General features: G+C 46.1%; 1 protein-coding gene across 4 annotated transcripts in view; it reads left to right on the forward strand.

Moving 5' to 3' along the window:
* Positions 1 to 14,093, forward strand: part of Kiaa1958 (KIAA1958 ortholog) — a 172,953-nt gene that overhangs the window by 150,525 nt on the left and 8,335 nt on the right. The window contains exon 4 of one of the 4 annotated variants that reach the window (XM_076564298.1): positions 2,452 to 2,534. The exons of the other annotated variants lie outside the window; for them this stretch is intronic. Coding sequence (XP_076420413.1) covers positions 2,452 to 2,534 — 83 coding nt within the window. The remainder of the gene's footprint in view (positions 1 to 2,451; positions 2,535 to 14,093) is intronic. 4 annotated transcript variants of the gene reach the window in all.

Below are 14,093 nucleotides of genomic sequence, written 5' to 3' on the forward strand. Positions count from 1 at the left end.
GTGAATAGTAGGGGACATGGGCACAGTGATTCTAAGCCAAGATCCAGACAGATATATCCATTAAGCAGTTGGGTTTGTGAGGTTTAAAATGGTGGAAATGATGAGCTGGAGAAATAGGTTTAAATGTCTCACAGGTAGCGGCCATTAGTTGAAGCCTGAGGCGTGTAAGATTTCAGAGTTTAGGTGATGCAGTTAGGGAATCAATAAAAGCTGAAATAGAAACCCTGGCTTTCTCTTTCTGGCAGCATGGTGCGTTAAGTAGTGTGAGAGGCTTTTCTGTTACACATGAAGATAGAGCAGCATCCTGGGGGTGAGGGCAAAAGAAAGAATGTGAATGACCAAAGAGCATGTTTCCTTCTGAGGGCAGAACTGGTAATATCGAGGAGACAAGAGGAAGGTAGATGTCTGAAGGACCTTGGCTAGAGGAGGAACCTTTAGGTTCCTGAAAAAGTTCCACGTCAGGGGGCTGGTGAGATGCTCAGTGGTTAAGCGTGGGTACAGCACTCGCAAAGGACCAGAGTTCAATTCCCAGCATGCATATTCAGTAACTCACTTGTAACTTGTAACTCCAGCTCTAGGGGTCCAGTGCTCTCTACTGGATTCTGCAGACACCTGTACTCACGTGACTATATCCACACACAGACACATTTGAAAATAAAATAAATGTTTTAAAAAACATCCTTTTAAAAAAAGAGGAAGAAGCTGTACAAATATATCATAATCACATTCTTAACCAGCAATAAAATAAGCAGCTAGAACAAAAGGATGATGATTCACAGAGAATCAAAGGTAAAGGTTGACAGAAGCTTTGCTATTGGAAACCAGGAAGATGAAAAGATATGGGGACAAATGTCTCCTTTAAATTATTGAAAGAAAAGTAATTTCAGTATCCACAGTGAAGATGTCTTTCTAAAAATAAGATGAGATAATGACTTTTGAAACATTCAGAGATGAGGGAACTCAGCAGTAGCAGCCCCACACTGTGAGAAACACTAAAGGAAGTTTAATGTCCTCTCCAGCCAACAAGGAGACAATAGCATCTGGACATGGGGTCCATCACCAAGGGAGGAGAGAACAGTGAAGAGGCTGCTGTGTAAATCTCTATGGAACAGCATTGGCTTCTTAAACAAAAACAGTAACAAGATAAAGTGGAACAATAAGTAGCAAACTGATCTGGAAGAGAGGAAAATGGGCAAAATACGTCTTCATTGGCAAGTCTGCAGGCCACAGACAAGGGGATAATGTAGCTGGAAGTTTCTCCAGGGCCTGGGGTTGGGACAAATCTCTCTCACCTGCTAGTCCAGCAGCTGCTCAGACCCAAATAAACACACACAGGTTTATATTATTTTTAAACTATGGCCATGGCAGGCTTCTTGCTAGCTAGTTCTTACATCTTAAATTAACCTATTTCTTTTTTTTTTTTTTTTTTTTTTTTTGGTTTTTCGAGACAGGGTTTCTCTGTGTAGCTTTGCGCCTTTCCTGGAACTCACTTGGTAGCCCAGGCTGGCCTCGAACTCACAGAGATCCGCCTGGCTCTGCCTCCCGAGTGCTGGGATTAAAGGCGTGCGCCACCACCGCCCGGCGTAAATTAACCTATTTCTATAAATCTACACTTTGCCACGTGGCTTGTGGCTTACAGTAAGTGCTTTTACGTCTTGCTTCTCATGGTGGTGGCTCACAGTGTCTCCCCGTACCTTCTTCCTGTCAATCTTTTTGAATTTCCTGCCTGCCTCTAAGCTGCCTTGCCATAGGCCAAAATGCTTTATTTATCAACCAATCAGAGCAACACATATTCACAGCATACAGAAGACATTCCCCCGTCAGGGTAACATTTGTAACTAGCTGAAAGGAAACCTGTCCACCTAAAATTTTATACTGCCCCTCTCCCTGCTCCTCCCCTTTCCTTCCTCCCCGTCCTCCTCTCCCTCCCCACTCCCCCCTCTTCTTCCTCATTTCCCCCTCCCCACTCTCTCCTTTTTCTCTTTCCACTCTCCCCCCTCTTCCTCCCCACCCTCTCTTCCTCTCCCCCTCTTCCTCCCCACCCTCTCTTCCTCTCCCCCTCTTCCTCCCCACCCTCTCTCTTCCTCTCCCCCTCTTCCTCCCCACCCTCTCTCTTCCTCCCCACCCTCTCTCTTCCTCTCCCCCTCTTCCTCCCCACCCTCTCTCTTCCTCTCCCCCTCTCTCTTCCTCTCCACCCTCTCTTCCTCTCCACCCTCTCTTCTTCTCCACTCTCCCCCTCTTCCTCTCCACCCTCTCTCTTCCTCTCCCCCTCTCTCTTCCTCTCCACCCTCTCTTCCTCTCCACCCTCTCTTCCTCTCCACTCTCCCCCCTTCCTCCCCACCCTCTCTTCCTCTCTATTCTCCCCCCATCTTCCTCCCTACCCCTCTCCCTCTCCACTCTCTCCCTCCCTTCCTCCCCACACTCTTTCTTTCCTCTCTCTTTCTCTGAAAGAAAACAGTTGTATTTTGCAACTGCAGAGGCATCAGCAGACATGGCAGTAAAGGAAGACCCACCAGCCAATGGAGAAGTTCACAGTGAGTCTTGATTCAGGATATTGAAGTTGTAGTGTGTCCCTGTGCATAACAGAATTAAGTTGCATTAGTTACAGATCGCTAACGAAAATGACCCTGATTCTGGGAAGTTATTAACTGACCTATAGATCAAGAAGAAACCACAAAGGAAATTATAAAATATCATAAACCAAATGAAAATTAAGTCACAGCTTAGAGTTCATAGGATGTGCCTTCTGCTAGGGAAGCAGGCAGGCTGACTGCAGAGCTTTGCCTCTCCTCCATCCCTCCAGATCCAACCCCCAGTCTCACCCTCAGCTCAGCAGCACAGCTGTGCAGCCTCCCTTCCTTCGGATCACACAGCTCTTCCCCTCCTAACCTCGTACCCCAGTCATTGCTTTCTCCCAGCCCCCAACTTGAGCAGGCACTCCTGGGGAACCCACAGGCCACCCCGACCAGGGAAGCAAGTAGGCTGTCTGCAGATCTTCCCCCTCCCTCCATTCCTCCAAGGCCAGCCTCCCAGTCTCTTCTGTAGCAGACCTTCATCTGGGGCTTCTCCTTACTCTCTACCCCTGTCCCAGGGGACTAAGCAGACCCCAGTGAAACACCTGCTTTCCCCCCTCCTGTGGACCGCCTCAGCCCCTCTCCGGCCCATCCTCATTCCTGAGTGTCAGCTTCCAATACCCAGGAACAGATTTTACCTGGCATCCCCAGTGACCACACCTGTCAGGATCCCAGAAGAATTTCCTACCAGGCAACATCCAGCCACCACACTGCTAAGAACAGAGAGGACAATAGAGACCCAGGAGCAAAACACCTGGGCAACATAGACAAGACCAGATATCAGCACCAAGAATTACAATCATCCCAGTCCAGATGCCTAGATACCAGAATAAAAACACAGTGACAGTCATAACAACAGGGCTCCCCTAGAGCCCAGCCTCCCTACCACAGCAGGCCTGAGTGTTGTAACAGCTGAAGCACGAGACAGAGACCCAAGACAGCCCTGATGGACATGACAGAAGCCCTGAACGAGGAAATGAATACCTCCCTTAAATTCAGGAAAACACACACAGTGGAAGGAAATGAATAAAACAGTTCAAGACCTAAATGTGGAAATAGAATCAATAAAGGAAATCCAGGCTGAGGGAAATCTGGAAATGAAAAAGTTAGGGACTAGAACGGGAACCTCAGAAGCAAGCCTCACCAGCAGAATATAAGAGATGGAAGAGAGACAGACACTCAGGCACTGAAGACACAATAGAAATTGTGGATACCTTGGGCAAAGGAAATGTTAAATCTAAAATGGGAATCGATCTACCTCAAGACCCAGCCATACCACTCTGGGGCATATTCCCAAGGAATGCTCAATCATACCACAAAGATACATGTTCAACTATGTTCATAGCAGCACTGTTTGTAATAGCCAGAACCTGGAAACAACCTAGATGCCCGTCAACTGAAGAATGGATTAAGAAAATGTGGTACATATACACAATGGAGTACTACTTAGCAGAGAAAAACAATGACACCATGAAATTTGCAGGCAAATGGATGGAACTAGAAAATATCATCCTGAGTGAGGTAACCCAAACCCAGAAGAAAAAACATGGTATGTACTCACTCATAAGTGGATACTAGATATAAAGCAAAGAATAACCAGACTGCAACCCACAGAACCAGGGAGGCTACATAGCAGGGGGGACCCTAGGATGACTGTGGCTTATAATAAGTTTTGGTTTTACTCACTTACTGGGCAAGCCTCAATGAAACATTTCACTATTAGGATAAGAATTTATACTGTATCAAGCTGATAATAGAAAAATAAATAAATAAAAGAAAAAAAAAGAAAATGTTAAATCTAAAAAACGGGCACAAACATACAGGAAATCTGGGACACTATGAAAAGACCAAATCTAAGAAGACCAGGGATAGAAAAAGGAAAAGAAACACAGGTCAAAGGCACAGAAAATATTTTCAACAAAATCATAGAAGAAAATTTCCCTTACCCAAAGAAGGAGATGCCTATCAAGGTACAAGACACATCCAGAACATCAAATAGATTAGACCCGAAAAGAAAGTCCATGGCACATAATAATCAAAATGCTCAAGGTATACAACAAGGAAAGAATATTAAGGGCTGCAAGGGGAAATATGAAATAAAATATAAAGACAGACCTGTTAGAATTACACCTGGCTTCTCAGTAGAGATTCTAAAAGACAGAGGGGCCTGGACAGGTGGTCTACATACTCTCAGAAACCACAGAAGCCAGCCCAGACTACTATACCCAACAAAATTTTCAATCACAATAGATGGAGAAAATAAGACAGACTATGTTAAATCCAAACTTAATTTCTATCACAGGTCCAACCCTACAGAAGATGCTGGAAGAAAAAGTCCAACCTAAAGAGATTAGAGAGAATAAATAATCCCAGATCAGCAAATCAAAAGAGGGGACACACACACACACACACACACACACACACACACACACACACACACCACCACCACCAACAACAACAACAACAAAAAAAAAAAAAAAAGGAATCAGCAGTCATTGGTCTTTGATATCGCTCAACATCAATTCCCTAATAAAAAGACACAGACTAACAGAACTGATAATAAACTAGGATCCATCTGTTGCACCCAAGAAAAACACCTTAACATGAAGGATAAACATCGCCTCAGAGTAAAAGGATGGAAAAAGATATTCCAAGCAAATGGACCTAAGAAGCCAAATACTACTGTTCAGAAAGTAAAAAACAAAACAACAAAAAAGTAGCAATAAAATGACTTGTAGTGACATTCTGCTATACTCATAGATCAGTGCCTTGCTCAGCCATCTGCAGAGACACTTCCTTCTGCAGCAGATAGGAAAAAAATACAGAGACCCACAGCCAGACATTATGCAGAGAGTGAGACCTTGGAACACTCAGCCTTAAATGGGATATCTCCATCAAGTCCCTTCCCTCGGGGCTCAGGGAACCCCTTGGAAGAGGAGGCAGAAAGAATGTAACAGCCAGAGGAGATGGAGGACTCCAAGAATATAAGGTCCTCTAAGTTAGCATGAACAAAGCTCATACAAACTCACAGAGACTGAGGCGCCTGCACAGGACCCGAATAGGTCTATAGCAGGTCCTCTATGTATGTCCTATGACTCCCAGTTTAGTGTTTTTTTGGATTCCTGAGTGTGTAAATGAGTGGACCTCTGATTCTTGTGCCATCTCCTGGGCTCTTTTCCTTCTCTTTGTCTTGCCCAACTCCAATGTGCTATTTTTTCTTTTACCTTACTTTATTTTATTCTATGATTATCCCTTAGAACCCCTTTTGATTTCTAATGGGAGACAGAAAGGGAGTAGATGTGGATGGGAGAGGAGACAAGGAGGAACTGGGAGGGGTTGAGGGAAGAGAAACCATATGAAGATATATTATGTGAGAAAAAAAATGTATTTTAACAAAAAAACAAAAAAATCAATTCAAGACATGAAAATAGTTTAATTGCATCTCTCAAGTATATGGCTTATGTTGAAGGTGAGCCTGTGCCTTAGACTATCAAGAGCTGAGTGTGGTCGCTTGTGTCTCATGGTGTTTTCTGAGTCCGTCACCCCACAGGCTCATTGAGAAAGAATGTGAATCATTAAGTTTTACAGCCAACTCTGAACTTTGAGGGTTATTTCTCTGGTTTACAATGAAAAAGAATCCAAGTCTTGAGAAGACTTAATTCTTTTACTTACTCACCAAATTTCTTTAAAAAAAAAAATAATAATTTTTATTATTTGAGGATTTCATGTGTAAGACCATTGGCGTCTTTTCTCTCCCAGAGCTATACAGAACCTTTGGCACCATGTAAGCTAGCCAACGGGGAAGGGTTTCCCAGTCAGTTTTAGACTTATTTCTGTGTATCTGGCAACTAAAGTATGTGGTGTCTTCAGCTGTAAGGTCCTGTCACATCGTAACAGGTGACTAAGAATGATGGCAATAGCCGTCTTACTTCCCAGACGTCTGGGACTCTGCTGACCAGTAACTCACAGTGCTCATTCTTGGCACTTAAATTTTCATTTAATAATGCATTACTTCCGGTCCTGCTTCCAAGGTTTCTTGTAATAAGTTAAGTGATAAACCAGGTAGTGGTGCACACCTTTGACCCCAGCACTCAGGAGGCCGAGGCATGCGGATCGCTGAGTTTGAGGACAGTCTGCATAATAGAGTGAGTTCCAGAACAGTCAGGAGAAACCCTGTCTCAACCATCACCCCCAGATTTAAATAATAAAAGGTATGTACATTAAAAAAAATATGGAGGAGTAAAATAATGCAGCAAAAGCAGTATTTGTAGAGAAAATATAGGTTAACTCTAAAAGCTTATGTTAGGAAATGAAAGTGACTGTTACAGCTATCAATCAGTCAATCAGTGTAATGTTGAAGTAAGTTAACAAGCAGGACCTGGTGGCACAGATGCACTTGGAGCACTTGGGAGACAGAGGCAGAAGGACCACGGCAAGCTCAGGGTCAGCCTCAGCCAGAGTCAGTTCCAAGCTAGCCAAGCCTACTTCAGAGAACGCTGTCCCAGAAAACAAAACAAACTAATGTAAAAGAAAGTTTTGAGACTCAGACAACAAAATAATAAATTGTAAGCAAAATGAGAAGACTTTTTTGAATATGTAGAATAGCAAGGTGATGGCAGCAGGTCAAAGGGGTCACGCCGGGGTGGTGGTCCATGCCGGCACTGAGGAGGCAGAGGCGGGATGACGGATAGTTCAAGGGCAGCCTGGAGTCTGTAGAGGGACACTGTCTCGGTTTTTTTTTTTTAAAGGAAGAAAAGACAAGAAATTAAGGTCAGAGAATATAAAAGAATCTAAAATACTAAAAGCAGTAATAAAAGAGAGTATTACTACCTACCTTACAACAGCGAGAAAGGATTCTGTGAACAACTGTGTCCCCCAGAAGCAGCCATAGATACGGTGAACAAATTCCTAGACGGTTCAAAACAAACATGAGAGACACCACCTCAGCAGCTTCCCTGGTCCTTGATCGGTTCCAGCCGGTAGCCTTGCGTGCAGGTTGTCTCCTGGTGCTGCACTCTTTCCCCATGTGCACACCCCTCACCAGTGCCCCTCTTCCCCGTGTGCACACCCCTCACCAGTGCCCCTCTTCCCCGTGTGCACACCCCTCACCAGTGCCCCTCTTCCCCGTGTGCACACCCCTCACCAGTGCCCCCTTTCCTGTGTGCACACCCCTCACCAGTGCCCCTCTTCCCCGTGTGCACACCCCTCACCAGTGCCCCTCTTCCCCGTGTGCACACCCCTCACCAGTGCCCCTCTTTCCCGTGTGCACACCCCTCACCAGTGTTTCCCCGTGTGCACACCCCTCACCAGTGCCCTCTTCCCCGTGTGCACACCCCTCACCAGTGCCCCTCTTTCCCGTGTGCACACCCCTCACCAGTGTTTCCCCGTGTGCACACCCCTCACCAGTGCCCCTCTTTCCCGTATGCACACCCCTCACCAGTGCCCCTCTTTCCCGTGTGCACACCCCTCACCAGTGCCCCCTTTCCCGTGTGCACACCCCTCACCAGTGTCCCCCTTTCCCGTGTGCACACCCCTCACCAGTGTTTCCCCGTGTGCACACCCCTCACCAGTGTTTCCCCGTGTGCACACCCCTCACCAGTGCCCCTCTTTCCCGTATGCACACCCCTCACCAGTGCCCCTCTTTCCCGTGTGCACACCCCTCACCAGTGCCCCCTTTCCCGTGTGCACACCCCTCACCAGTGTCCCCCTTTCCTGTGTGCACACCCCTCACCAGTGCCCCTCTTCCCCCTGTGCACACCCCTCACCAGTGTCCTCTTCCCTGTGTGCACACCCCTCACCAGTGCCCCTCTTTACTGTGTGCACACCCCTCACCAGTGCCCCCTTTCCTGTGTGCACACCCCTCACCAGTGCCCCTCTTCCCTGTGTGCACACCCCTCACCAGTGCCCCTCTTTCCCGTGTGCACACCCCTCACCAGTGTTTCCCCGTGTGCACACCCCTCACCAGTGCCCCTCTTTCCCGTATGCACACCCCTCACCAGTGCCCCTCTTTCCCGTGTGCACACCCCTCACCAGTGCCCCCTTTCCCGTGTGCACACCCCTCACCAGTGTCCCCCTTTCCTGTGTGCACACCCCTCACCAGTGTCCCCGGGTGGAGTCAGCTTTCCTGGCACTTGACTCAGGGCTCCCGTGTGACATGTACAGGGCTCTGCTGTGAGGTGCTGTCCTGTGCAGGAGCCCAGCTGAACTACAGATACGGCAGGCAGTGTCCCACTGTCCGAATGACGCATCCACATGGTCACCCCAGGAGAAACACTAGAGCGGAGACCCACCTGGGCTGCACTTGTTCAGGACTCGGTCTCCAGCACCAACACGATTCCACCTGATTATAGATAGTGGCAGCCTGTGTGCTGGTGGATGTGTCAGGTCAGTGACTTAGCCTGAGATCAAGAGCACCCCACAGACACAGAGAATAGCCTGTGTGCTGGTGGATGTGTCAGGTCAGTGACTTAGCCTGAGATCAGGAGCACCCCACAGACACAGAGAATAGCCTGTGTGCTGGTGGATGTGTCACATCAGTGACTTAGCCTGAGATCAGGAGCACCCCACAGACACAGATAGAGAACAGCCTGTGTGCTGGTGGATGTGTCAGGTCACTGACTTCACCTGAGATCAGGAGCACCCCACAGACACAGATAGAGACCATTTTTCTTGGCTTCCACAAAATACCACACATTTGGAAATGCAGTCACAGTAAGCAGGTAGTTCCAGAAGTGTCTGCCCACACAGAGGGTATTGTTTGCACACAAGAAACAGTTCACTCTGGCCTGTGTCTCTGCCTCCTTCGCTTCTCAGCCTGCTTGATTGTCAGATACTCCCCATCACAAGGTCTTCAGTCTGTTAAAATGTGAGGAGCTATGTTACTTCAGCTGTCGAGAGCCAGCTTACCGTGTCGTGGGGAAGCGCTGGCAGCAGCGTATAAATGTGGCTTCTTTCATATACCAAGGACTGTGACCGACAGTGTTACCTAGCAAGATCTTGAGACACACACATGTAATCCCAGCATTGGAACTGCAGAACCACCCGGATAAACTGTTTGCAGATTTTCTTTCTTTCTTTTCCCTTTGGACAGATCTCGTTGTGTAGCCCTGGCTGGCCTGGGCTATGTACACCAGGCTGGCCTTGAACTCAGAGGGAGCCGTCTGCCTCAGCCTCCGTAGCATTGGGATTAGAGGCATTTGCCACCGCATCCAGTAATTTATTTGAGTTTTTTAAATTGTGGCACAATATCCATATTATAAAATTGAGCCTTTGAGCTATTTGTAATGTAAAAATTTGCTGCTTTTTTGAGATTTCCCACATAAGTACTATATTTCTGTCATTTCCACCGCAACCCCTCACATTCCCAACTTCGTCTCAAGTTCATGACTCTTCTTTATTATTGGTGTGTGTGTGTGTGTGTGTGTCTGTGTGTGTCTGTGTGTGTGTCTGTGTGTCTGTATTTGTCTGTATTTGGAAACTGTCGTCTCACAGAATGAACTTCAATTCTGTACCTTTCTTTACCATATACATCTATCTGTATATATACTGTATCACACACATATAGCCTGCTGAGTCTTTTTAGTGTTGCTTCTGTGCATGTGTTTAGGGCTGGCTACTCGAGACTGGGTAACCTGTCTTGGGGGCTTGTCTCTGGAGAAGACTGACTTTCCCTATCTCAGCAGCCATTATTTGCCTATAGCTCTTCATCTAGTGGTGGATTTCATCAAGTGGTAGGATTCCCCCTCCACATTGGCATGTCAGCTGGTGTCACCGTGCAGGTCTTGTTTAGGTGATCGTAGAGTAGAGGTGTCATGGGTGCAGGTTCCTGTCATGTGTGGACCCTGCCTCACCACAGGCATCCTGGCCCTCTAGCTCTAGGAATCTTTCCTCCCCTCTTCCATGATGTCCCCTGAGCCCAAGGGGCAGAAACTGTATTATAGATGTGTCAGTTGGGGTTGGGGACTCCATAGTCAGTTCTGGAATTTTGACTATTTGTAGATTTCTGTGATCTTCATCTGCTGCAAAGGAAAGCTTTGCTGGCGGGAGCTGCACTTCACTGTGGCTCCAAGGAGAAGTATTTCGAGTGTCGTTAGGAACCATCCTGGTTTAGGAAAGTGGCAGTGCTCGGCTCTCCTCTAGGGTCCTGACTTCACCAGCCGTGGGGAGTTGGCTAGGTTTATTTCTCTCCTTTTTAGCTGGCAGTAACTCCAATTAGATAGCTGTTGATCACTCACCAGATATGAATGCTACTGTTGTACCCTTGGAGATAGTTTACCATGGCGGTCAGTTTTTAAGTGTACAGCTTAGCATTTATTGTTTTCACACTGTTTTGCAAACCGTCACCATTATTCATTCCCAGAATTCTTTCAGCCTTCCAAATAGAAACTCCTTATTCACCAACTAGAATAGTTCCCCATTTCCTCTTTGCCCCTGGCTCTGGTAACTACTGCCCTGCCATCTGCCTCTGTGGATTTCTTACTCTAGGTTCTGCACGTTAGTAGGATTATCTTTGTCCTTTAGCTCTGGCTCACTTGCCCTTTTGTGTCTGTAGAAGTGGAAAAAGGGAGCTTTATTTAGCATGGTATTTCAAGATTCACTTTTTATTGCTGAAGAAAATTCATTTATATATATACACACACATATGCCTCATGTTGTTTATCCACTTACCTACTGGTGTGTGTGTGTGTGTGTGTGTGTGTGTGTGTGTGTGTGTGTGTACACATATAGTATGGACAAATGCTATCAGTCTTGTTGGGTATATGACTTAGATTTGGGGGGAACTAACAGTCAGTTTCTAAAGCAACTGCATCACTTTACATTTCGATCAAGGTGTACAAGCATTCTAATTTCCTAACATCCCAACTAGCAATTGTTATCCTCTCTCTTTTTCTTTTTTTTAATTTTTTTTTGGGGGGGGGGTTTCGAGACAGGGTTTCTCTGTGTAGCTTTGTGCCTTTCCTGGGACTCACTGGTAGCCCAGGCTGGCCTTGAACTCATAGAGATCTGCCTGCCTCTGCCTCCTGAGTGCTGGGATTAAAGGCGTGCGCCACCACCGCCTGGCTCTCTCTCTTTTTCTTAATTCTAGTCATCCTAGTGAGGGTGGAGTAGAACTCCCTGTGGCTTTAGTTTCCCATGCCAGAGAAGAGATTGGGGCTGGGGAGAGAATATCTAATGGCTTTGGTCTCTCCTAATTCTGAATCCCACTTTAAGATCTAGGCTTGTTCAGGTTTGATTTTTTTTTTTTCTACAACCAAAGGAATCCCAACTAATTGTTTTAACTTTGTTTGTTTGTTTTTTGAGACAGGGTTTCTCTGTGTATCCCTAGCTGTCCTGAAACTCACTCTGTAGACCAGGCTGGTCTTGAACTCAGAGATCCCTCTGCCTCTGCCTCCCTGGTGATGGGATTACAGATGTGTGCCACCATTGCCCAGCTTGTTTTAACTTTTTTTGTCGATAAGTAAGAAAGCTAGTCTTACATTTTGTACAGAGCCATCCTAATCTGTTGACAGACTAACAGATTATCAGAAAATGACATTTTGTCCTTCTGTGTTCCTTCCCTTCTTCATTTCTTTTTTTATTTTTCAATTCAGCATGCCATCCTGCCCCTCACTTTATAAGGAAGAATCTAATTGTCATTATGGGTATATTTTTATAGTTCTCACCTATAAAATACTTTTATTTTATTAAGTGGATTTATTTCTTGCAGTGTCAGTTTCAATTCAATTCTGAAAAGTTTAAAGTAGATGCCACATCTGTAATATAATTTTTTCAATATTTGTCAGATTCGTATTTTTCTCTGTCATGTCAATGTCTTTGCATGTAAATAGTGACTGAGATTGGATCGTCCTTACACTGTAGTGACACCTCTTGGGATGCAGGGTGACTGCCCCGACATCTTGACTGTCAGTTGGTGTCATACAAGGGACCATGTTACCTGGAACTTGTGCACACCAGGACCATTGCGCTTGAACACATTCTGTCTCCTTCTTTAGTGTTTGTTATTGTGTTTGTGTATGTGTACGTGAGCACAGGTACATGCTGTGATGTACATGTGATGGCCAGAGGGCAACTTGTGGAGGTCAGTTCTTGACTCCTGCCCTTTTTTTCTGAGGCAGGGTCTACTTGTGGCTCTGTTGGCTAAGTACCCCAGGCTAGGTAGCCTGGGCACTGCTCCTCTCTGCCCGCATCTCACTGGAGGAGTGCCAGCTCTACAGATGTGTGCTGCCCTGTCCGGGAGTTCTGACTTGAACCAGGTCGTCTGCTGAGCCCTCTCCCCAGCCTGGCATGGCTCTCCTGACATCCTGCTAATCTGAATACATCTTATCTGACACAGTTATATGCAGCATGAAGGCTGCCTATGTTTAGGATTCCATTCATATGTCTTGGCTTTTGATATACTCTGTAGATGTGGGTCAGATAAGAATGGAGAGCCTCGATGCCTTTTTTCCATATTGTTAAGCTGTTTAATCCAGAAGAATTGGTAGGTCCGTGGTCACACACTTGCCCAGCACGTAGCAGGCATTTGATTGGATTCCCAGCACTACAGTAAGACAGAGTCAAACTGTACAAGTATAGTGACTTATATGCCACATACCTGCAGTGTGCGTGTGGGCCTGTGTGTTCATGAACCTCTGCGTGTGTGCAAGCATGCGCGCGCGCGCACACACACACACACACAATTTTTTTTTTTTTTTTTTTTTGCTTACAAACTGTATGGCCATGGCAGGCTTCTTGCTAACTGTTCTTTTAGCTTAAATTAATCCATTTCCATAAATCTATACCTTGCCACGTGGCTGGTGGCTTACCGGCGTCTTCACATGCTGCTGGTCATGGCGGCGGCTGCAGTGTCTCTCCGCCTCAGCCTTCCGCTTCCCAGAATTCTCCTCTCTCCTTGTCCCACCTACTTCCTGCCTGGCCACTGGCCAATCAGTGTTTTATTTTTTGACCAATCAGAGCAATTTGACATACAGACCGTCCCACAGCACTTCCCCTTTGTTTTTTTTAAAAGGAAGGTTTTAACTTTTACACATCTCCAAAGTCAGCTTGGTATATTTGGGAATTTGGGCGTAGCTTCTCTTACTACTTCCTGCTGGAGGGGGGCGCTGTATCTTATGGGGACACAAAGAAAATTTTAGGATCATGGAGTAGTCCGTGAGACTGTATCGTCTGAGCCAGTTGCCTTGAAAGGATTCTGGATGTTGGATCATCTGGGCCATGGTGTCATCGGAGACCTTTCAGGTGGTCTTGGCTGGTCAAACCTGATGTATCTTAATCTGGAACAAATCCATAGCCTCTGGCTTTCTGTGGAAACAAAAGCAGAGCCTCCTTTCCAAAGCAACATATCCTTACATCCAAATTTTGAAGTCAAGGTACCTTTAAAACACACATTTTGGCATAACTCAACAGCTTTTGCAATCAAATGTTTCTCTTCAGTTATGAATATCAAAGAGAACATAATCCAGATTCTCTGTGTGGTAGCCATCTTTATGTGGCTTATGTTTTATATCACCTTGAGCCTAT

The sequence above is a fragment of the Peromyscus maniculatus genome, chromosome 2 (assembly GCF_049852395.1).
Source record: "Peromyscus maniculatus bairdii isolate BWxNUB_F1_BW_parent chromosome 2, HU_Pman_BW_mat_3.1, whole genome shotgun sequence".
NCBI lineage: Eukaryota > Metazoa > Chordata > Mammalia > Rodentia > Cricetidae > Peromyscus > Peromyscus maniculatus.